Source organism: Calidris pugnax, unplaced genomic scaffold (genome assembly GCF_001431845.1).
Source record: "Calidris pugnax isolate Ruff unplaced genomic scaffold, ASM143184v1 scaffold44, whole genome shotgun sequence".
In the NCBI taxonomy this organism is placed as follows: domain Eukaryota; kingdom Metazoa; phylum Chordata; class Aves; order Charadriiformes; family Scolopacidae; genus Calidris; species Calidris pugnax.
The window spans coordinates 16616881-16642530 of NW_015094506.1; the positions used below are offsets into that span (position 1 = coordinate 16616881).

The window sequence follows — 25650 nt, forward strand, 5'->3', positions numbered from 1 at the left end:
TAGAAACGGGTATATTAAAGTATTATATTCCCAGCTACCATTCTGCTTCCCTTTTTGATTCTTCGTGAATTTTTGTGTATGTTCTGTTTCTTTAGAAAGATTTGGAGATTTTTTATGTTCATACATTCTAAAGCTTTCAGCACTTTTTCCTAGCTGGCTCAGAGAGACTGGAAACAGATCTGCAGCGTGAATTCTCTACACTGTAAGCTATTAGTTAATTATCTATTCCACTATGATGAGTGTAGACATCCCTACAGCTTTGTGGAAGTTGGTACAGCTTACAAGTTTAGGTTGAGGATTGTTGTTCTGCTTTGAGATCCCACTTAGGTTGATCTGGGAGCACCGTGATGGTGCTCCTGCACTGGTGAACTTGTGGTTAATCAAGCATGCTGACCTAACTCCATCTAGAAGTATTGGGAAAGGTGGATATGCAAATGTGACGCAGTGATGTTCAAGCTGACTCTTGGACCTTTGGGTCTGAGTTGCTTCCCACTTCCAAGAGCATTTAGTGGCTTGCCACTACATTGTGTAAGTACAGCCATGTTTTTAAATCAGTGCAGATTTTGTACTGAGTTGTGTTCTTGAGGTCCGTGTGTCACAAACCTTATTTTGGAAGCAGCAATACTACGAAGAATATGTCTTGTACCACTTTGGCAGAATTGAATGGTAAAGATATACCTGAAAATGTGTTTCTGTCCCTTTAAATATATGTCTGTAAAAGCCTCCTTTTAACTTGTTTGGGTTTTTTTGATTTTTTTTTTAAAAAAGTAGATTTACTGGAGCTAACTAGAAGGGACAGTTTTGAGGATTTCCTTCTCAGTTAGGACTACAGGTTGCAGTATCTGTAGTGAACATGATAAATAAAAGGCAGCTCGCTAAACAGAGGTATAAGAATGGATTATTTATCTGAGTAATGTCATCCTTGTAATAGGTTTTATTAACAAGCAAACTAAAAGCTACTAAGTGTACAATTGCCCAAGCTCATGTTTCAGCTTATTACTGCCATCATTAATCATTATACTTTATTTACCATAATAAATTGAAGAAATAGAAGATGAGAACAGATTAAATTCTCTTTGCTGCTAGAACATCAGAAGTTTAATCAATAACCTAACATAAAGAAAACTTTTTTTTTTTTTGGTAATGTTTCCTATATGATTTTCTTTTGTGTCATCCCTTGGTTTACTTTTATCTTGATTTTCTTTTGCTCTTTTTTCGTCTGTTGAATGCATGATGTATCCAGTGCTCATACTTACATACGAGATTGTGTTTATAGAACCTTTTGGGTTTCTTCATAATTCTGAGACCGAGATAAACTTTTGTGAAGAATCTTGGAAAAAAACCAAGTTGGGTTGCAGTAACTGCTAACTGTTTAAAATCTGAAATGACCAGATAATGGGATTCTCCCTTAATTTTCCAAAGCTTTGCCAGACAAAACTTGTGTTGGAAAAATGGGTGAGCACATGGCGAAGAGTGAGTAAAGTGGCAGAATTTGAGTGAGAAAAGAGAGAAAGAAAAGTATGTTCTAGTCAATTTGTATATACAGTGTTTTATAATTATAAGTTCTGAAATGGAGAGCACGTTACAGGCATTCTTAAACCACTGGTGACCAAAATTCTAGTTCACATAAATGTGTATGAATCCAAGTTAAAATTCACTTGGTTGTGTTTATACGAACAGTATGTAAAATGTAAAATTTGGAATGTACCTCTTTATTCCCCCATGAATTTGAGAAATTGAACTGGTAGTATTTATGTAAGGAATAGTTTAGCGTAATGATCTAAATCTGAAACAAAAGCTAAGGAGACCTTTTTTTTTTGCTTAATTTGCCACAGTCAGTGGTTCTGCATAGCAGGACTCTGGTTGAAGTTTGGAGGGACTGTATGAGCCAGGATCTGTTGTTGAACTAGTGTTTAGTTCATATCAAAAGTTACTGATTAGCAAAAGGGAAGTAGTACCTGTAAATTATTTTTCCACAGTTCTAAGTGGATTTTTTCTATTATCATCTGCTTTTATTCAACTTCACAAATTCAGATTTTTCTCTTTTGGGCAGGGATGGTTCTTCCACCATGACACTGTTTATTAGGAAGCTGCACTAATAAATAATGATTTAATCCCCTAAAATATCATATATATAGTATAGTACTGTATTTTTTTAACGTTAGGATTTGGGCTTAAAGAAGAGCTTGAGAAATAAATGAAGAGATCTTTGATTTGTTACTAAGTGCAGCTTATATATTGCTGATATTAATGTTAAAACAATAAATTTAGAATGTTAACATTACAAACCATATGTTTCTAGCTCTCTTCACATGTACAAACTATTTGTAAGGCAGCATGCTATGAGCTTCAATAGATGGCTGGGTGTAAGAAGTGAGCATAGAGGGAATGGTACTGGTGTGGTGAACTGCATATGTGGAATGGGATGAACAAGACTGGACTGGGTGAGGTGGGAAGCAGCCTGTCCAGACAAAGAAGTGTAAAGAATTCAGTGGTAGGTCACAGACATTGGTGTGTGGAGATGGCCACCTGACTCTGAAATCAGCTCTGCATCTAAGCTTGAACAGAAATAAGTGCCGCTGATTTGATTTGGAAGGGCCTTAGCTTTGTATCATGAAGGGCATGTTTTCTCTGTGATAGGCAGCCCTTCCAAAGAAGACTTTAAATAGTACATTCTCTCTGCTCCTCTTTTTACATATAGAGGAAGCTTGTTTGAAAACAAAGTTTTTGCAGTTTACTTGGCATGTAGTTATGGAAATCTGTACCTTAAAATATTTTGCTTGGTAGAGGTTGATTGGAAAAATGCAATTGTAAGTAAAAATTTCTTGGGGGGAAAAAAAAAAAAGAAAATCATTCACCTTATTTTTCACTTTTAAGTACTTGGCTAAAATTTTAGATGTCATACATCATGTCTGTAAAAGGACAATCCCTTAATCAGTGGTAGCAGCAGGTTTTATTTAACAAGAGCAATCTGAAAATGGCATGTTCAGTCATGCCTAAACTGTATGACAAACAAAATGCCTGAAGCCGATAGAGATAACAGCAAATGGGGACTATCTCCTAGCAAAGAGACATCGCCTCATTAAACAATCATGTTCATCCCTGGTATTCCAACCCTTTCTTTTCTTTCTTCCCTCAAAATTCTGGCACTGCCAGATACTGGCAATAGTATGCACTAGTAATTAAAAGAAGAGAAAGGATGTGAAGCTTACATGCGCGAACAAGTTCATTTGAGGTAAAAATATCTGATATCAGTACAACATTTTTCATGATCGTTGAGAGGATTTAATTCGTAGTAAGTCTTTTTCCCAAAATAGAACAACAAAAAAATCCTCACTTGTTGAAGGGGGGAAGAAAGAGAATAATCCATTTCAAGTGCAGCAAGCAAGCTTCTGAAGTCCTTATTCTTTTTGTCTGTGTGTAATAAAGGAAAGTAGGAAAAAGGTAAAAAGTAGGGTTAAGCTAGCATAACCTTACAGATTCAGTTTTAAAACTTATTTCTTAAAGGGGAAAGAAAAGGGTAGGGGGGACTGTGTTTGAGTATTTACTTGGCTTCATTTAGAGCAAGCAGGTAGATTAGGTTTTTTGCAGAAGCATCTTGCTTTTTTATTTCCAATTTGTCTCCTAACCTGATCCTCCATTTGTCTTAGTAATTTGTTCCTGACTAATTTTCTTAATAGCCTGTTAGGTACCATGTCTACTTCTGTAATCAATGTATGATTTATTGTTGTTCGTTCTCTGCCATAGTATCCAATTTAATGAAATGAGATTGAGTGTTTTCATTAGTATGGTCGCCATTTAATTATTAAATTCACCATGACTCTTGGGTGTATACTTCTACAGATTTATTTCTTGTTTATTGCTTGAGGTCTTCATTCTTAGTGTAAGTACAATTGCAATCTTTATGCAAAACTATGCTTCTAGGGGAATTTTCGTTAAATTACCTTTTGAAGTTTTAATGGGTTGGGTTTTTTAAAGACTCTGTGCTGGGAACTTTAAAATAAAACATCCTTTCAGGCTGTGAATGCACATTGCATGCCTTCAACTTTTTTTTCTTTTTTTTTTTGTCTCCAGGTATGTCTGAGGTAGAGCAAAGGTCAAATGTTAACCATCTCCTCAAGTTACGTTTCAGATTAAGAAGACATGAATGTCAGGAATTTGCAGGATTGAGTTGAGTGAGGCCAGTAATGTCACAGTATTAGCTGAAAATGTGAGGAGGGGGAGAAGGGAATGTGGCAAGAGGCAGGGGATATTTTGGAGATATTTAAATGTATTTCACTCAGAACAGACAATGTGTTACAAGGGATCACAGAACTGGTAGTGTTGGGATGAAAAAGTATGTGTGGATTTTGCTCTTAAATTAAAAATCACTTTGTAAATTGCAAAATGGTTTGAACAATATAAAGATTTGCTGTTGGGTTGTTTTTTTGTTCTTTTTCTCTCTCATTTTTGCTCCAATGTTTTAACACCTTTGAAACTCTATGGTATAAATAGGTGGAAGTGTAATCGTGGATGTTTAGGTTGTTTTTTTTAATTGGGAAGCTTTTCAAGAATGTGCTTATTTTCTGCTTAAATGCATTTGCTGCTTATAATTTTAATGAGTTTATAGATGAGTGCTTTTTACTTTCAAGACCAATCCTTTTCAAAAGATGGAACCGTTCTTGAAAGGTGGGTTTATTTCTAAGAGCTTTATAAAAAGCCATTTATCTCCAGAAGGCTCTTTTTATTTTTCAAAGCATAATCTTGTCCTCTAAATATTTCATCTATTGCTCAGAATGTTTTATACACAGCAGTTGGATTGAATCCCTTGATTTTTAGGGAATGTTGGATTTGAAGATAACACTATGGCTGAGTCAGTAATCACTGAAATATGGCTGAATGTCTACTGCTGCCATCAGCTGATCCAACAAGAACTTGTCAGGAATTCAGTTCACGTGGTCGTGTTATATTTAAACTTGCTTCTCTGTTGGAGTGACTTAAGTTGTTTGCATGTCATCAGCAACGGCACAAAAACCAGGATAAAAGATAACATGAAGGAACAATTCCCACTCAACTGTTTTATTTAGAAGGAGAACTGCAAAGCAGAGACTCTTCAAATATTTATTTTTTTTTACATTTTAGTTTATGCTATAAGATACTTAAATGTGGCTGTAATGAGGCAGAAGGAATCGGCGTTGGCTGCTTACCCGTTTCAGACATTTGGCGGCTGCCTGGTTAATCCCCATAAAATGTCCCTTGGTAGTCATTGCTTGATATCAAATAGTGAGGGGGAAAGGTGGTGTGACGCGTACACACTGGAAATCACTGCACTCTACCTGCGGCCGAGTACTCTAACAGGAGTCGGTGTGTCACTTCCAGATGTTAATGTCTGCTAGGAAGTTGCATGTTGTTTTGAGAACCAAATAAAATTAAAGTACACTGAGATGTGTATGCTTTTTTTTACTTGAACTTAATTTGAGGGCAGCCTTAATTACCGAGGCAGGCTTTACCAGTTTTATTTTATGCTGCTATGCTTTGGCCAAAGATTTTCACTATTTTTGTCTTTGGTTCCTAATTTTGATAAAATATTTACTATCAGTTAATTTCTGGCATAGATCTGCCTTTGTCGGTACACCCACTGCTTACTGTGATTATTGACTACAGGTTTACTTGTTTAGGAAAATCATCTTGAGAAGTTACTTTATAATGAAAATAGAGTTGGCCTAATGTGCTTTGCTGTACACCAAATCCTTGTGAAAAATAAGTTAGTTTAATGATGGTAGGTATCTTTTGGACTTCTATAACCAATATGTTTTGTAGACAAATTCAAATCCAGTTTATGAAGTTTTGCTGAATTAATGTTTGTATTATCTCAATTTATATCCCCTTTCCTCACAAGTCCTGCTCAGGAACCTAGGAAAGCAGCCTTTCAAAATCAGGGGGAAAAATGGATGTGAAATCATTATTGCTGTAGGCTGATCAATTATGGAGCTGGGTCTTACTCGTGTACTGGAAAGACAATTGGACTCATACATCAGTATACCTTATCAAATGGCCTTCACTGGACTTATTTCAGTGCCATGCAAAATGAATAGTTAAAGGCAGCACCCGTGTCTCCCTTGGCTTCTCACTAAGATCATGCAGCTCTACGCAGGGAATAGGTTTTGTAGAGCATCTATGTGAAAAGCATGCAAATTGCCTCTTTAGAAAATGAACAGGGTTGGCAGGTATATGGGTTGATAACTTCTGTATTGGGAAAGTAGTGGTAAAAGTAATCTTTTGTGGTTTAACCTATGAGTCCCATTTCTTCTTTTTCTTAAATCTGAAAGAGTTGCTGCTTTCAGTATCACAGAATCACATGGGACTGGAAAGGACCTCTGGAGATCATCTAGTCCAACCCCCCTGCCACAGCAGGTCCACCTAGAGCGGGTTGTCCAGGCGGGTTTTGAATGTCTCCAGAGAAGGAGACTCCATCACCTCCCCAGGCAGCCTATTCCAGTGCTCTGCCACCCTCAAAATAACCATCCTCATGTTTAGGTGGAACTTCTTCTATTCAAGTTTGTGCCCATTTCCTCTTGTCCTATCCCTGGGCACCTATGAAAAAAGGCCAGCTCCATCCTTTTGACACCCTCTGTTTTATGCTTTTAAGCATTGATCAGATCTCTCCAGACTAAAAAGACCCAAGTCCCTCAGTCTCTCCTTGTAAGGGAGATGCTCAAGGCCCCTAGTCATCTTTGTAGCCCTCTGCTGTACCCTCTCCGGCAGTTCCCTGTCCTTCTTGAACTGGGGAGCCCAGTAGTAATAAAGCTCTTACAAATTCCATAACGGAAGGACAAGAAAAGAAGAGAGGCAATTAATATGTTAGAGAAGGAAATGTAAGTGAATGCATTGCCAGAAAACAGCAGAAAACAATTTATGCAAAGGCGAGAGATTTCTGAGTTTGTCAACTTTTATCTGATTTCAGTGAACCATCAGTTCACAAATCCTTTGGAACCTGACCTTCATTGGATTTAGTGCATTCAGAATTCTTTGCTCAGTCGTTGTCATGTGGTGTGTAATATAAGTTCTGACTTGACTGTATCTGTATGTGTATAAATATGTACATAGGCTGTAGACTAAGTGTTGAAACAGTAAAGAAACCTTTGGATAGGGCAGCTCGCTTTCTGGAGGTGGGTAACTTATTTGGATGTGTTTAACAGTGGTTTAGATGTGGTGTTGGGGGATATGGTGTATGGGAGAACTTTGTAGAATAGGGTAGATCGTTGAACTTGGTGATCCTGAAGGTCTTTTCCAACCTAAATGATAGGAAGAAGTATACATCTATCCGGATAAAGTGTGTACATTTTAAATAGTCACTCTTTCTCTATTCTTCTAATGAGTAGTAGCATATCAATTGGCTATTTCAAACCAGAAACTTTGGCTTTGTGTATTTTAGGAGAACTTTTCTACACATTCTTCTTAACAAATGCATCTGATTAGTTGTTTGCTTGAATTTTTTTGTCAAATTGTTTGCTTTTGCACTTTTTTTTTGCTTGCGTCTTTGGATTTGTGCCTGAAGCCTTCTTTGCACAGAGCTTTGAATCATAGGACATTTTGCCTGAATCGTCTTAGGAGGGAAATACTGGGTGGTTTTTTTTAAGGAAAAAGACACAAAGACAATTACATTGAGACACAGATAATTCTTTTTCAGAAGCTAGTTAAAGTTTACATTTTTCTGAGATCCTTTTCTTGCCAGATGTTTCTGGGGCCTGGGGAGCTGAATTCAACTGTTCTTTCAAGGATGGAATCAAGGTGGATCCAGAAAGGATATGTCCAATACAGTAATTCTAAGAAGGAAATATTTTTTTAGGTTATTCCTCATTCCTTAAACTGAAGCATTTTAATTGCTAACAGAACCAAAAGTATTTCTAGTAACAAAAATAGTCAGTGTTTATTTGGATAGATATGTATTCACATATTTTTAGTATTTTAAAGAATTCTGCTATTGCTTGCAGCAGCCATCTAGGAGACTCATAATCTTGGCGAATTTTGGAACACACATACAAATATATCTGTTCTGCAGTTACAGATAGCTGAGGTTTAAATTTGAATGTGAAAACAGCATTACATGTTTATTCTGACCAGTAGAAAAATACCATAACTTTTCAAGTCCATCCCAACATCTTAATCATTCTGATAGTGTTTGTTTTGATAAAAATTATTTGCTGTCTTTCTGCTGATAAGGAAAAACACTTACTACAGTATTTTAAGAAGAACATTTCTTCTTTCTTAGCTGTTTTAAGAGAAGTTTAGATATAGAGTGGTCTGCATAGTGGGGTTTTTTTTACGGAATGATTTTGAAAGTTGAGTGATGCTACTGTTTGTGAAGCATCACTCAGCTTGGTGTTTTCAAGAATGATGTCCTTGATTTCCTTTCGGAAAGCCAAATTCTAAATTATGTGTCAAAATGTGTGTCCCTTAATGGGCAATATGAATTCTCAAATATGTACTTTCCGGTGGCGAAGTTGTTCTTTATACCTGGGTTGAAAATAAGGTCCATCATTTGATTTTTATTTGATTCTGTAGTCATGCTGATATTAAACTTATAGTTGGGCAGTACAAAAATGAAACCTGTACTTGCTTTGTTAAACCAGAATGGTGTGGAATGGCTTGTTCATGGTTCATGAATAAAGTGCTTGATCTAGCTGTGGAGCCCAAAAGCAATTTGGGGAAAGTTCAAGTAATTTTGTCATCCTGATACTTGTCATTGTTTTTGTTTATCAGTAAAACATGTGCTAGGGAACAAGAGCTGGCTATTGACATGCCTAAAAGTTTCTTTCTTTGACAGTTTGTGGTAGTTTCTCAAGGGGCATACTCAGATTGGCTCTGTCTTCCAGTAGTGAATAAACGTGATATCCATAATGTAAAATTTGGGGATGGGATAAGGCTCAATAGTGTTCAATAGTAATGTTAGAGTAGTCATAAAATCCATTTGATTTTATGGTCTCCTCCTTAAATAAGACTTCTCCCCTCTGCCCCCCAATTACCTTTTTTTATGACTTGTGTGTAAGAAGAGTTGTTTGATTATATATTGGGGCTTTTTTTTACTATTTTGCTATTAAACTAAAGGTCCTGTGAGAATCCCCAGGAATCAGCCATTTCCCAAGAATGTGACTCCTGAAAGATGGTCTGTTGTAACATACTGCGTCTGCAGCCATGATGTGCTGCACGTCAGAGTAAATTAGAGCACAGCTTATTCATTCTCCTGCTACATCACAGGAGTTGGATTTTGAATACCCATTACTCTTTATTCTTCAGACTTCATTAATAGTTCAGACCATGAGTAAAATTCTAGGTCACTGGCCCTTTCCCCGTTAGTGTTAATGGAGCCCTTTTTAAGTCTACTGGAATGTGAAGAATGAAGTTTTACTTCCTTTTTTGGGAACTCCTAATTTTTGCCAGTTGTATGATTAGTTCAAGCTTCTGCATTGCTTTAAGCAATAAAAGAGTATCACTAATTTATTTACTATGAATAATTAGAATTTACAACACAAAGAAATGACATTTAAGCCTTACCCTTTCAGGAAACTAATTATCATGTATATGAAGATTCCCTAGAAGATGGGAACTGAATGCTGAGAAGATTTAATTTAACGAGACTGTTTTAAGTTTCTTTTTTATGTTAAGGCCTGTTTTTATTCTGATGCCCTACTGATAGGCTGAGGGGGAAAATCAGATTGGAATGAACAAATAAGAAATAATTTTAAGACAAGCATGTCTCAAATACTATGAAAAAAAAATCAGGAATTGCATTTAAAATCGAGATGTAGAATTCCAGTCCTTAATGTAAAATTATCTTTTCACATCAGTTTAAAACTAGCAGCTTCAACTTCAAATATTGTAAGATTTTACAAAGTTAGATTCCGTAGTAGTTTTGAGAAGTACAAATAGGTGTCATTTGGTTTGAAACAGTGTTGCCATATTTTTCACTTGCCAAAAGCCCCCTCACATTGTCTTATGAAAACGGACTTTGCATGTCGATGGTTGTGTGTTTCAAGAAAAAAAGATCAGGAGGAATGAGAATGTTCTCTTTTTTGTGTGTGTGTGACTGTATCCAAGTTACTATCCGTAACCCAGGTTTTGTTCTGCAGCAAACTAATTTAAATCCTCCTAGGAATGCACAATATCCTTGCCAAAGGGTTTCACAGAGCAATTGAAAGCTGTGATTCAAAATAGGCATTCTTTACAAATACTTCAATTAAAATTTTGTCTTTAAGAATAGACTATAATTGCGCATGTGCTTTTGTGGCAAATAGAGGTAAATGTTTAGTCTGCACTGTTGAGTAACTAAAAGCTCAGCATGGTTAGCTTTGCCAGTAGTGCAGCTCAGTGGAGGGTGGCATTGGAAGAAAACTACAATTAAAGCACTGTAGGAGTGTAATAAATAAAACAAACTGTTAGAATGATTAAAAAGAAAAACAAAAAATAACTACAATTCTTGTGTCTTTTAAAAAAGATTATAAATAAGTAGCGTATCAAAGCGAATGGAGTCAGATAAATCCCCAGTGTTTCCAGCACTTGGCTCCACACACAGATAGACGAGATGATTCAGTGGCTTTTGGATCTTTCCTCTGGAAGTGCACAGCAGCATCTGTTACTGAGAACTGTGACCGCTACAGGTTGGATTGGACCTGTCCTCCTTCAAGAAGAAGCTGAATTAATCTGCCAGAGAGATCCGCAAGGGACTGATTGCTCTAGACTTGATTTATGGTCAGCCATTAGCTGTGATAGTGTTAGTCTTGGGTTTTGTGCCTCTAGCTTGCCTTTCTCACTTAAGGTATAGTTACTGATGGTGTGCTGTTAGGGCATTACAGTGCAAAAACAGGGGTTTGTTTCGATTTGGATACTTAAAATGAATCCTTTCAGTTCAGAGCTCTGGTAGCATGGCAGTGGCCAAGTGCTGTATTTAATTTGGAGGATCTCGTCACACTTAAATGTGCTATTTCTTCCTCAGACAATTATTTGGTTGAAATCATTAAGTCATGTTGTTTTGTCTTTCTTGTTAGTTTGGTAGTATTATCCTACAGTGAGGAGTGCTTGCCATTAGGAGTACTTGTCAAGAAATATTTCTCTTTTCTGCCTGGTGGAAACAGGAGTGGGTATTCACATCAAAAGAGGGTTTTCCACGGAGTTAGGACATTTCCAGGAAGGATAAAAAATTTGAAATGAGCTCGTCCAGATAACTTGACTCAGTAGTTGACCAAAGTTGTCTCTGGTCCAGTAATACTGGTTTCTAAGAAACCTTGGAATACTATAGAAGTTTTCAGAGAATTTGGGTATAAAATTATTATTATAATTAAAAAAGCAAATGCGGGAGCATAAATCTAGATCAGCAGATGCAGGGTGGATAGATGCCAGTTCTAGGTAAGTTAGTGGGAGATCTATTTTATTTAACTCTCTTGTCTAAAGAAGAGGCAGTCCAATTTAACAAATCTTTTTTTCCTGGGATTTTAACTGGATCTTCGAGACCTTCATCGCAGAAGTCTATTGTATTCTTCTTGTGAATAGCTTGAGTTAATGGGAAGGCAGAGGTTGTAAGAAAGGTAGTAATTTTGACTAAACAAGCAAGGAAAATGGGTATGGAACAGTTTCTTCAGTAGATACGATAAACTAGTATCAGGTGATGAAGATGGCTTTTCTAGGCAGACTGTTCTATGTGCTTTTTTTGGTATGTGGCTTTTTGTTTGTTGTTTTTTTGTGTAATGTATTTGTTGTTTTTGCAACAAGATCTTACTAGGTTCAATGAGATGCATGAGTGTATCAGTCTGTATCCTACTGGCAAGGTGATATTTTGCTCTCACTGACCCAGTGAGTTGTTTATAATGGTAACTGTACTTCTGGGAGAAATCCTTTCTTACAGCATTTCTTATCAGTGGTGAATGACTGTGAAAGCCTTTGTGGGTGTTTGATATGACAATGCGTAGATGTACTTATGTCTTCCTTCCTTCTTTACCCTTTTTAAAAACAGTCTTCAAAGACAAACCATAACTTGAAAAGCAGCTGCAGGAGAGACTCGGAGCCTTTTACTATCCCAGCTCCAGTTAATAAGGTATTCCATTATATATAAATAAAGATATGTTAATCTATCTGTTTCACATTTTCAGATCCACAGCGAGAAAAAATCCTGGGCCAGATGTATATTTCAGGCATAAACTACTACAGCTTATTTGACAAAATGCCCTCTTTTTTATGTTATTACAAATCCATTGCAGTAAAAAAAAATCATGAAATGTGGGTGGAGGTCTAATTGTTTTAAGAAAAAGGAGTTCCATTTAAAAAAATGTGGGAAATTTTACTTAAAGCAATAGTAAGAGAATACCAAAACCCTCATACATAGGGCATAGCTGTGCTATTATCTCTATGGTCTTGATATCAATGGATGTTTCTTCCTAAAATTACTTGCATACGTTAACAAGAGAATTTACTATTATGATGAATGCTATGTATACAAGGTATACATATTTAATGACATTTTTGCATATCTGTGCTAAGAGAGGGGATAATTTGATACAAATTTCACAAGGAGTTAGGCTAGATCTGGTGGGCCCTGGTTTTCTGCTGTCCCTTTTGTTGTGTGTGGACACCCGTTTTTTAATAGGGAAGTCTGAATAGGGAAGTCAGGTCTGAAAATACTATAATAATAGTTTGAGGAATTAATTTACAGTGGGATCGCTTCCTGAACAGCTAAACATTGTGCCAGGGCAGTGTAGGCTGCAGGATGGGCAGAAGATGAGGCTGTTTGACCAGTCTGTAGGTATGTCTGAGTTCATGCTGTTTGTGGTGGAAAAGCCAGGCTAAGAAGTCCAGCTTGTTTCTCCATCCTACTTATTTATATTTTATGTTGGCAGTTTAATTATTTCAGTTACAGTGACCAAAACTGTGCGTGGAGTCAGGCTGTAAGGAGGAGCATGTTAATCCACTCTCCATGATGCCTGATGGGCCTGTTTACCTCAGGAGTAATACCATGGGGCTGTGCCTTTATGTGGCATGGTGGTGAAGCTTCCTGCTTTGGGATGGATGGATAAGCCCTGCAGCTCTGTAGTGGTCCTCTTGTTGCTGCTTCCAGTAATAGCAACTGTGCAGGTTAAAAGGGGAAAACTGTTCTGTGGCCCGTCCAACCTGGAGGTTAAAGAAGTCCGCTTGGCCACGTGTCTGAGCTCTGAATGAACAGTTTGGTTCTCCTTAAAAACAGCTGGTGTTTACTATCATCAGGGACGCTGTTCCAAAATAGTTAATATTATGTTTCACATTAGTATGTGCTTTTAGATGAATACTTGAGTATTTCTCTGGTTTTAAATGCTGAGGTTTTAATTTTGTGAGAGTTTAACCTTTTCCATGTCAGGGCTGCTCTGGACCCTTGGTTGGTTACCTGCCTTGCCTGTGTGGACTCCGGCACTCGTTTAATCCTATAGTTAGCTAGACCAACGTGTTAGGAGAGACTATTCCCTTTCTGTAGGGTTTGTTTTCTGCTACTAAGTTACCCTGACGCGACTTGCCTGCGTCAGGGGAGGTGGTCCAGCTCAGATGGAGATGGTGCATGGCAGATGCCCATGAGCAGGAGCAGGAAAGAGGAAGAGCTGGAGTAGGGCTGAATGGACACAGGCTAATTTAAGCTGTCCTGGAGCCTCAGCCCTTGTCTGTCATGTTGTTCAATTTGTTAGGAATCTTGGGGGAGGGAGAACAGTCTTGTTTTCTTGGCTGGAAAAAGCAATTGCAGGGGGACATGTGAAAATAAAAAATAGGAAGTAAAAATAAAATCAAAGCAATGCAGAGTTATTTCAGTGTCCAAATAAAGTTTGGCTCAACTTTAGGGTGAAGGTTCAGTTCTGATTCTATCTGGAGTAGTTTCCTTTCTTTAAATTGTCTAGTGCCCTCATACAGTTAGTCATAGATATGCAGAGAGACATTTTATTTCCACGTTGTTTTTATAGTGTTTGAGAGACTTTTGGATTCCTTACTCTTCCAAATCTGCAGACAAGAATCCTGTGGCAGGGGAGGGGAAGGATTTTAAATTTTTTTTTGAACAAAAACTAATGTATATATAAAGCTTTCTGCTAATTCTTTCGTCTTTTAGCACAGGTGCTAAAAGGTTAATAGCTAGCCCATCGCTTCTATTGTATCAGATGGGGGTTTTTTTCCAACCTAAAGCAACGTTAATTTCCATTTAAGGAAGAATGTCTGCAGGAGCCAGTGGTATTTACTAACTGCGCCTGTGAAAACATTCCTTTTCACCCTCAGATGCTCACTCAGCCTTCTGTTTTCCAAGTGACATTATTACAGGCTTTAGCTTGTAGTCTGAGAAATTAAAAGCACGTTTTAATAACGCGAACAGCAGAATCCTCAGTCCTGACTCTTCCTCGGATACTTCTTTACTTACTTGGGTTGGAGTGCAAGTGTAGCAGTGGCTGCGGGATTGATTTTGTTGATGTTGCTGGTTTTTGGTGGTTGTTTTTTTTCCTCCATGTTTACAACATGAAGTCCCCTACTGGAGCATCATTTTGTCTTAGAAAGTTTCTTTTTTAGTCACTCAGATCTTTAAAAACAGTTTTGTTTTGCTTTTCTTGATGTAAAGTCTCGTTTGGCAGCGACACAGGTTATTGCAGCAGATGAAGTAGCTTGGAATGCCATCCCCAGTGTGTCAGCTCATGCTCATTCCTCTCCTTGTCCCCTGCGCTGCCGGGTTGGGCACAGGAATGGCTCAGGGCTGCTCCATGGTAACGCTGGGAATGCTCCTGCCCGCTGGTACCTACAGGAGATGTACAGTTGTTTACCTTTCTTTCACTGGGGGATGGAAAAGCTTGAATTACCTTGTGTTTACCACAGTTTGGTCTACAGAAAACAAGGCGTGTGAACAGTTACCATGGAGAAGACGCTGCACGTTAATTTGTGTATCAGTCTTAACCTTAACCTCAGGCTCTCTTTAAGCTCCATAGAAAATGGGGGGGGAGGGGATCGTGGCCCTTTCATCCTGTGTCTCAGCAAGGGAGACCCTTGCCAGTGCCATGGGTCTAGAGCACAGAACAGATCCATCTCAGCACGTAACAGATTTTCCCGAAGGTCTCTAATGGGTAGATTTCTGAGGACTTCAGTAAAGAGGGCTTCACCTGTTATTCTTATTTTACAGTTGAGAAATGCGTGTTAATGGTTGATGTGTTGAATCAAGAAAACAAATACCTGTAAGTTGAAATCTTAATGATTTGCTTGAGCTGCCTGCCCTGAAAAGGTAAATCTGTTGACATGCAAAGAACTTCTTCGCTGAAGATCTGGCCAAGACTTATGCTATATTGTATGCAAGTAACTGTATAGCAAAAACCCCCCAAAACCATATAAGTCACTCAACAATTAAAAAAGCTAATGGAAAATTGCCTTTTTTTGTACAAGCTTTTTCTGTACTTGGAATATAGGCTTTTATTTATCCAGCTTTTTCCTTGCTTGGTTCATTGCTGCTTTATTCTGGTTTGATTTGCTGTAGAAATACCATAGCTCTTAGGCAGTGCGTTACAGCAGTGCAAGGTTCCAGTGAGTGCAGTTGTTTGAACCACATCTATGACGTGACTCATTCCTCCCATTACGATCCTGTACTATGTTTCCTCACACCCAGATTGATTTGTTTTTGTGTCTATGCATGTTTTTCTCTGTTTTGAGGTCACCATATGCAAATGATGCTGCTGTACTAAGGTGCTTGAACCTGCTGGCACTGTTTTGTAAGCTCAAAGCGTGCACATGAAATGCTCTTGAGTGGCAAAGTCTTGTCTATCTGCATGCTCACATCCTAAGTCCTAATTTTCCTTATCTTCTGGGAGAGGATACTTCCAGCTCTGTCTTAGGTCTGGTAACCACAATGTAAAGAATTTGGGTGAGTGCTGCAGGGGAAATTAGGCTGATCACTCTTACAGTGACAGAAAGACCACAGCAAAATACAATGCGTAGTTTTGCTGCTCAGACCGGCTGAAACAGATGTGTTCCTTCCTTGCTTATTTTTTCTGCTGTAATCTCAGTTCACTTGCGTAGCTCCTTCTCACCAGGCATCAGCTGCATGTTCTTTCTGTGATCCTTTCCCACAGCTCTTTCTGTCTCCCACGCTTTCTCCTCCTCACTCGTAAGTCAATCCTATAGTTCCCTCAGTTCCTCACAGAGCCTTTGAATGGGAAGAGTCAAACACCTGCTGGGCTGGTTCAGGGCTGTGTACAGCGCTGACTGCTCAGGTGGAAGGGTAACTGCCTGCTTTGTCTAGCCCTCCAGTTACTGTGGCAGCTAATCTGCATCTTTCACTCTTAGCAAACTTGAGTTAAAAAAAATAAACCCCACACTTGTGCAACTTTCCTATCTTAAAGATACTAATCTATTATTAAATATTATTTATTACTGTCTGGAACACAGCACCACCATCTCCCTCATTCTTCCCATCACTAGTGACTTCAAAAAGTATGGGGACAAAAGAGCTGTGATTGCTGAGCACAGTTTCTGTAAGAAGCAGCGGTACAAATGCTTGTGACAGAGGACTTTCATGCTGTTGGGACATGGAATTGCACTATAAGAGCATGGACTGGATTTCCTTCAGGAGCCTTGGACATTGATGCGAGCATTTATTTTCTTAATAAAAAAAAGAAGTGCTGGCAGAGCCCGTGTGGAAGAGGTCTTCCTTCCAGGTGCAGAGCTACCGGGTGATGTCAGCAGTCTAGGTTGGGAAACAGCTTCAGAGCATTGTTCCTAGGATTAACTTGTATGTAGAATGTGTTCTCCCAAGAAATAGTTACAATATTGACTGTAGCAGCAACCTTAAACTTTTTTTGATCTTTTCTGCTCATTGCCATCTTAGCAGACTTCAGTGACTCAGATGTGCTTTGTCTTGCATGGCTTCTATCACCACTGTCTCTATTCCTGACATCAGTGTTGCAGGCTTCAAAAGCACTTATTGAAAGTCAAATTCAACAGCTATTATCTGGATATGTGCCTATCCTGTTTAATGTGCTTTTTCAGTACTTCCTTTCCCTTTCTGCCCTACTGCTCAGTGTGGAGTCTTCATATCTCTTTAGGTAGAACAGCTATTTATATTAGGACTGAAAAACAAACAACTGCCAGAGAAGAAAACCTGGTTGATAGTTTTATGAGTTTTTCTGTTAATTCAGAAGATCCCACTGCCATATGAGAAATACAGTAAAACTCTCCAAAAAGTGTTGTGCCAAAGTTTTCCTATTCCCTTGGAATTGGTTCTGAGTCTATTGTCGTGGCTTGTCCATGCTCACTTGGTTGTCAGCAGCTGCTTTATCTTTGTTTAGTTTGATCAATCCCACACCCACTGTCTGTAAACACTAAATGAGATTCAGTTGGGTAGAAAAAAGAAAAATGTCGATTAATCAAACCTATGAAGGCACTGTACTTAACATAAAAAAATTGAATATCAAATTGCATTTAATTTTTAGACAATGTAAATTTCTACAAAAGTCATGCTTCAGAGGACAGGCCATTTAGAAGTACAGTACACTGATTAACCTATTTGATCTCCTGTCAGAACATTACTTAAATACTGCTCTCATCTCTATTTCTTTTTGAAAGTACCAGATAGATGTACCAGGGAAGAAAACACAAATTGGATGCTTTGTATTTTACATGGTCACATTTAAAGGAAGACTTCTGTTTTGAAAATAGTGTGTGGATCTTCTCCAAGATTTGTTTCTCTTGCTGCTCTTCTGGCTTTAAATAGAAGGGTGATCAATCTGTATGGTCTTTATCTACATGACAATGCATCTTTCTTTCTTTTGGAGCATTGTTTCTATTTGCTTAGTTTTGGCAGAAGTACATGTCTTGGAAGTCAGAATGATGGTGGTTACAGGCATTTTAACTCCATTATCTAACTGTTCTTTGAGTGGCTTTTGTTCAGGCATTGTTCCCAGTGGGTGAACTACTCTTGTTTCAGACGGTTTGCACTATCTTTGAGAGCAGTATCTCCAGGAATCCTATTTAGTACTGGAGCGAGTTTTATAGGGAAAACAGTGTGCTCTGAATACTATAGCTTGTTTTCTATACATCCAGGACAAGTTCTCTTTTCAGTTCTTGCAACCTGCTGTGGTTTTTTCCTAACGTGTATGGCATGATGAAAACTGAGAAATATTCCTTCTGTGAATAGTACAAATATCCTCAAAACCTATTTCTTTTTCCTCCTGGCTGAAAGAGGCAAACTTTGTTTTGCCAGGTTTTTTCTGCTCAGCCACTGGCTCTCGATCTTTGCATTAGGCAGGGTGCATTATTTCAGAATGTTAATGAGGAGTTAATTAAGTAAGAGGAGCAGTGTGCAAAGTTTCAAAAAGGAGGGGGACATTTAATTTCACTTTTCTTAGTGTATAGAGCTGTGCTATAACTAAGTGGGCTCCTGTTAGTGTATCTGTGTATCTGTATATCTGTAGTCAGGTGCACTGGAATTGCCTGGAGATCATACCAACACCAAGGCGATGATTTGGCTGCTTTTTTTTCTCTTAGCCCCCTTTATTTGCTGTTGGTTTTTGTTTTCTTTTTAAGAGCAGGGCATTGGTACTTCTTTTGGATGAGTGTTATACAAGCCCCAGCAGTTTGACTTCTTTGCATAAGAATCTCAGTCAATTCTGCTGTTTGGTACTTCCATTCTTAGATGGTTAATCAGAGAAGGGTCTATGATGCTGACCTCAAGTGTAGTATTGAATAGTTTGGTGCTTAATTCAGATAGCTTGCCAATCCATAATTTTTATGTTTTTCTTTACTAGAGGCATTTTAATAATGCTAGATAGCTTGTCTTTTGCAATTTCTTTTGTATTCCTGGCATTTTACTCTGTGACTTCAATATTAATATCACATACTAAGTAGTTAAATTGAGCATTTACACCAATCATTCTTGACAAGCCTTGTGATAAAGGATTTTTTGGCGATTAGTTTAAGTTAAACATTTGACTTTTGAAGTCATTCTTGTGGTATGTTTGAAGACAGTGGCCAAACAGTGTATTTTGCTGAATAACAAACTGCAAACATAGCTGCTTTTTGTTATTATAATGGAGAGATAATTGGCATTCTAGTGTTGATGTAGTTGATGTTTTACTTAAAGCTTTAAAAGAATTCAAAATACTTTGTTATTTTGCTCTAATGCAGAAAAGTATGTTGTTTTTTTTCCCCAGAAACATTTATGAGTGGATTTAGAGATTGAAAACTGTATTTGCTCTGTAATATAATTAAGTATTAAAAGCAGGCAGTTGTAAATGCTCTTTATGGGTGAGAAAAGGATAGAGGTCAAACAAAATGTAAATGTAACTTAGAATCACGAATGCTATGAGTTCTGTTAGAGCAAAATGTGCATTTCATTGATCTCTTAAGTGATGCTGGTCTTTTTGGTTTGCTTTGTTGGCAGCGTGGTCAAGGATGAGCACATCCTATGGCTGCAGTCAGCTGTGCTCCGGCCCACCTGCTGGTCACTGACCTACTGCTGCATTCAGGTCTCTTTTGATCTTGGATACCAAAGATTCCTGCCTTTATTCTTTTTCTGGGTTAAAAATCCATGCTTGTGATCATACTCATTGTTGACATTGGACCTCTCCATTTGGATACGTAGGCTTTTAGAAGTGCACAAAGATCGTTCAGATAAGGTGTGTGAGTTCAGTATCCTTTTTTGGACTCTCTTCACATAAGAATTAAGGTCAGTTATTCTTAAGAAAATAAAATGTTTTACTGCGTTATCCATATCCGTGAAAGTGTTTGTAGGTTTTAGATGGTTCCTATGAATAACATTAGCTCTTTTCACCTCTATAAGGATGTTTTTTAACTTGTAAGGAAAAGCACTTAAGCAAGCTAAACCTGATGAAAGGCTTGTGTAGTGCAAAAGATGTAATTTTTCCAATTATACTCTTATTCTAATAAAATATTTTATTACTGTAAACCCATTTTACTTAAATATTTTGGATGCTGTCTGGACATTGTAATAAAATGTGCTTTAAAAGTATGATTAAAAATAGTATTTCTGAAGGGAAAGGTAATATCTCAAATCACTGAGGTTTGGGATTTTTACTTGTATTTGCTGTGTGTTTTGGGAGATGATGACAGAAAGGTTTGATGCTGTGCAGAAAGGTAGGACCATGGTATTTAACAGCTATCAGAGCTGTGCACAGAGAGGAAGCATTTGGTTCTCAGTGCTGCAGTAACAGGAGTGATTATAAAGAAATGATGTGTAAAATAGTTGTCTTTACTTTGCAGTTAACTTTTCCAGACTTTGAATGACCAGCTGAGGGAAAAATAATGTTGATTCCCAGAATGTATTTTGTTGTAGTTAATTGCCTAGTTACATTTTTTGCAGAGTTAAAAGTAATTCTTCTATCTTGTCTTGCATTTCTACAGTGGAAGTTTTTAGGAAATGTTCACATTTAATAGAAACCGTGGCACTTTTTCAGCATCTTGATATGAAGTCGTGATAGAGCACTTTGAAATTTTACTAAACACGGAAACTATTCTTGCAGTGAAATTGATTTAAAAAAAAAAAAGGTAAATTAATTGTTCAAAGTCACTTTGGGGCAATGGGAAGAAGCCTAGATTTGTTTCCTCTCCGAGGTTGTCAGCATGGTTAAGAAGCTGGAAAAAAAGGTCAAGATAACTGATGGTGCTTGTGTTATAGGTCTTCTGTTTATTGCCCAATGTGAAGTTGAACACAGGGTTTTACTGAGAGTCTGTATCTGCTTGCACATCTTGCTGTACTGGTTAAATATGTTACTATCTCAAGTGCTCATCGTTTTCAAAAAGCTGATGTAGCGCAACCCTGCATGGAGTTCTGCGAAATAAATTGTTTGAATGGGCTTGCATCAGGTTCAGGCAGAATCAGCCAGGCTAATTAAAACTGCTGAAACTAACCTGCCTGACCTTTCATGAAATGAACTGGGAAGCTCTTAGGTATGTGCTCGGCCAGCAGAACTGCAAGGCAAAAGCAAGTTGGTGCGGGAAGGGGGATGGGGATGGTGACATTTTGACTCGTGTGCGCTCAGAAACTGGTCTTTTGCATGTAGGAGTCCCTCTTGTTCTCCTGGACGAGACAGTCTCTCCCCAGTTTGTGTTTGTTCTTAGCAGTGCATGAATGTTTATAGGAAGCGACCCAGTGAATCATTAGAAATGTTCTGTGTACAGTGTCTCCTTAAACTGCAGGCTGGTGGTGCGCTGGAATGCGGGGATATCTTTGTGGCTGTTTCCTTCATCAGCCTGATTCTTTTGAAAGCATCTTATTCTGCTTGTATTTTCCATACTAGAGGTTTACACAAAAATGTTTATACTACAGCTTCAAACATGGACTGAAATGCTAGAAAACCTAAAGAATTTCTGTGGATTCCGTATATTAAGATCAGATGTGGGAATGTCACATCGAATATCTGTTCTACAAAACTCAGATGATTTTAGTGGAAAATAAGAATCTGAAATGGTATGTGCCTAGCAGCAAAATAAAAAAGCCGGGGGAAGGGAATGGACACAGAGAATTATATAATGGGCCAGAATTACACCTCGGTGGTTACAAGTCCCATTTCTCTGCTGTACTGACAGAGGAAGTAATTACTGCATTTATGTCTTTTTCAATGACGTGAAACTAGTTTCTGAAGCGAAGTGGAGTGTTTTTGAGGAGCCCGCAATGCGAGCAATGCAGTAATGCCTCTGGCTGGAATGGCCTGTGGGCTGAGGCAGTTTCAGCCGCAGGGCAGTTTGAACAAAAAAGTTTTTTAAAGTCTGTAACCACACTTTGTATATTTTTAATTTTTCAACAGTAATTAATCTGACAACTGAATCTTGGCTTTCACTGATTTTTTTATTATGCTAAAAGTTAGCCTAGATTATAAATAGCGTTAAGATTAGCAATCTGACTGAAGCTAATGGGGAAGTGCATAAGCAGAATATTGACTATATTGTTTTGCATAAGAAAGCTTATTTCATCTTGAGTCAAAACAAATGGATTTCCCGATTAAGGCTAATGGTGATTGAAGCAAAACTTAATTACTTTAATAAAAAGTTAAAACTCTGTAGATATTACCATGTTGACTTGTGCTCAGCAGACATTAAAGGGACATTGTTTAAATTAGTGTGTGGGCATGTGCGTGTCAGTGTGTTCGGAAGGGGAACACAACCTTTGTGTTTGGGAAACCACAGAAGATCAGTGACAGGGACCAGTATAATCTGCTTTAGGGCAGGAAGGCTTTGGCAGCCCTGGCCAAATGTGCCACATCGGCTGCAAAATGGTGAGGAACAACCTGTCCGTGACTCTCCTACCTCATCTGTCAGAAGTGCTAAAAACCCACCGGCCCTGTTGCAGGTTGCTGCTGGCCCCGGCTGGCTCAGGGCCCCGTGCGGTGAAGGGGGCTGGAGGGGCAGGAAGCCCCAGTAACCTTCAGAGCAGGTTGTACGCCCCATATGAGGTTTACATAAACTGTTGGTAACTGTTCCACGCTTGGGAAGAAAGCCTTTAACTTTGGAAATATGAATCGCTGGCAAATCCTAACTGAAAATGCTTGGTTTAAAATTCTGTGGCTGGCAGTTTCATGTCAGATGATGACATTTTGTTCCTGTCCAAGTCTGCTAAGAAAATAGTAGCAGGTGATCTTACATCGAAAGAGAGAACATTCTTCCATACAGATGTAACTGTATTCAGAAGAGAATGTTTCTGTGGAATACTCATGGTCTCTGGAAAGCTTATGAGAAGCTGGTATCTGAAGGAGAGAACTTGTGAAGAAAGGAGCACTTGTCTACTTAGTCGATACAAAGGCTTTTTTTTTTTTTTTTCCTACAGTATTGTAATTTGAGCTCTATCCTTCTCTTTAAAGAATGTTGTTCCTTGAAAATCCAAAGCTTTTTTGAGGTGTGTGAAGATTACTGGTCTCTTCTGTCTCCAGGTTGGCTTTCTCCTACACTAATTAGAGGCTGCTTTTCCAAACTGATGTCAAACTATTTCTTTCCTTTGTGTTTGTGTGGAATCCTCATTGTCTTACGTGGAAGCTGGAAGAACAATCCAAAAGTGTTCATGCTTTTCTAATGCAGTATCATTCTTCATCTGTGTGACATTGGTCTTAATTTATGTGAGACCATCTGTGAGCCTTGTAGTTCTTCCTGAACAAGGCTGGTTTTGTAAGGGCTGAAGATCGCTCCATTTCTTGTTGCAGTAGTGGCTCATTATTTCTTATTTTGTCACTTCAGAACGGATTATTAGGATAATGAGATAAATTAGGATACAGACTTCAGTTTACATTAACCAAACTTGTTAAGCTTTACAGTTTATAAAAGGTAGAGGATGTTGATTTAAAGATCATCGCCTACAATGTGCTGTGACAGTGTTTTTTAAACGCTGTTAAAAATGGATCCGAGAGAATGAAATTAATTTTTTTTATTTGTAATTATTTTATCTGAAAAGGCTGCTTACTGAAAGTGTTTTTAAATGTATAATGTTTCAGCTGTAATAATCTTTCATATGTGCCTGTTCTTAGTGGTAGAAGTAGAGAGGTCTACATCAGTTGCATTACAGTGTGGGGTAGAAGTATACTGGTGAAATTGCATTAGGATTCTGCCATGAGTGCTACCGTAGAGAATCTAAATGGCATTTAGTCAGGTTCACTTATGTTCACTTTATTATGTTCACTTTTGGAAACATACCTTTCTAGTTTGTCAGTTTTCTAGCACTTCAATCACCATACTGTTTGCTTTGGAGCAGCCCAAGTTAGGGGTTTTTTAATATCCTACTGCTTTTTTCAATTAGTAAGTAACACTGATTTTCTTTTTAAAAAAAACCTGCATTCCAGCATTCTCATTACATGCTTTTGGTTAGTTTTGTGTTCTTTGGATACGATGATGTCAGAGATTGTCAGTGTCTAAGCCTCAGAATAGTAATTTTCTTTTTTATGCTTTAGAAACTTCCACTGGAGTAATTTGACGTTCATCTTTCTTCTCTTATAGCCCTGTTCTCTGTTTCTCAAGCTGTTACACATTCATCCAGAAACTTTTTCTGGTACCTTAGAATGGTTAGTTCCCTGGTTTTTGGAAACTAGGTCTCACACACCTCTTGTTTTAATGCAGAGTGCTGGCAAACAGCTTGTGATGTTGTGGTCAAATTTTTTTGAGTTTCAAATCTGTTTGAAGTTGGTCTTCCAAACATGAGATTTGTGCTTTTTCTTTCTGTAAATTTGTGTCTGTTAAACTAATAGACCAGTGTAACAAAGCTGACCTAGTTCAAAGCTGGTTGAGTCCTCACACTGGCTCTGAGCTAGAACAGAGGCTGTGACCAATTATTTATTTATTTTTCCTGTCTCTCACCTGTCAGCAGTCAGTTCTTTAAACACTTAATCCTTTTGAATTAAGTATTTCAGCAAGTCTAGTATGAAACATTTGTGATGAAGAGCCAAAATGTTATATATGTGTTAATTGTTAGCAATTAATGACTATCCAAATAATTTGAAAATGACTAATTTTCAGGAGGTCAAAATTAAGATAGGTGATTCAGACTGACACTCCAATCTCAGCAGATGCCACTGTGTCAAAAAAGGTCAGCTGTTGAGTGAAGAGTGCAATTAACTCTTTTTTCCCTTTTCTGTACTTCCTCAAAATCTCTTTTTGAGGTAAAATTATTGCTTCTGACAAATGGGATTGTAGAATCATTCAAATGGAAGAGACCTCAGGTGTAGCCCAAGCTCCTGCTCGCAGCAGGATTAGCACTGAACTTGGTCAACATTGCCTAAAGCTTTGTCAAGTTGGATCTGTTTGTTTCTTATTTTTGTGATTAAGAAAAAGCAGTTAGTTGTCAACCTTTATTCCTGTATCGGAGATATCAATATTCATGGAAAGAAAAGCATTTAAACAATTAACCTTTTCTGAAATATGAAATTAATCTTTGAAAATACTCACTGATGCATTAATTTTATGAAATATGGGAAGCATATGATGCAACATACAAAGACTGTTGTATAACTGAGTATTTTTGGGTTTAGAACCTCGATGAATATGAAGACGACGAAGCAGGGCAGAAGGAGCGGAAGAAGGAGGATGCTATTACCCAACAGAATACGATACAAAATGAAAGTTCCAGTGCAGATACCTCTGGCTTATACTTAGTACAGGTGAGTTCTTAACACTTGCTCATTTTGATATTTTACTCTGTTTTAAAACTCATACTGCCTTCTTTGTACTCCTAATTAACAGTAGATTATAATCTGTATGGAAACAAACATGAATTTCAGGAGTTGTCACATTACTAAAAACAGACCATGAGGTTCCGTTCCCCAAACTCAACACATTGAGACCTGATTCTGACAACAGAATCCTCTATTTTTCTAGGGGCTATGAAGGTAGCAGTGTTGATGTTTTCCATAAAACTTACTATTTAATGAGAGGAAGAGAAATCTCGAGATTCAAGTGAAAATAGCTTTAGAATATTCAAGTAATGGGATGTAAACTTTTCAAATCAGGACCCAATTTCCTAATCTAATTTATTGCCAAGTAACAAACTTCTAAGTACTGATTCTGGGGATTCTCTTGAGGAAAACACCCTTTGCCTCTGTGAAACATCTTCTCCCTTTTTTTTTTGTTTGTTCTGCAGTCACCTCGCTACAGGTTACACGGTTACACTCAGTCCTGCAGCACCCCCCTACTGATAAGCGTTGCCAG

At 37.9% G+C, this 25650-nt stretch overlaps 1 protein-coding gene across 1 annotated transcript in view; it reads left to right on the forward strand.

Moving 5' to 3' along the window:
• PAWR (PRKC, apoptosis, WT1, regulator) overlaps positions 1-25650 on the forward strand; it is an 84361-nt gene that overhangs the window by 19365 nt on the left and 39346 nt on the right. Inside the window, exon 4 of the mRNA XM_014963314.1 lies at positions 24975-25103. Within this exon, the coding sequence (XP_014818800.1) occupies positions 24975-25103 (129 nt within the window). The remainder of the gene's footprint in view (positions 1-24974; positions 25104-25650) is intronic.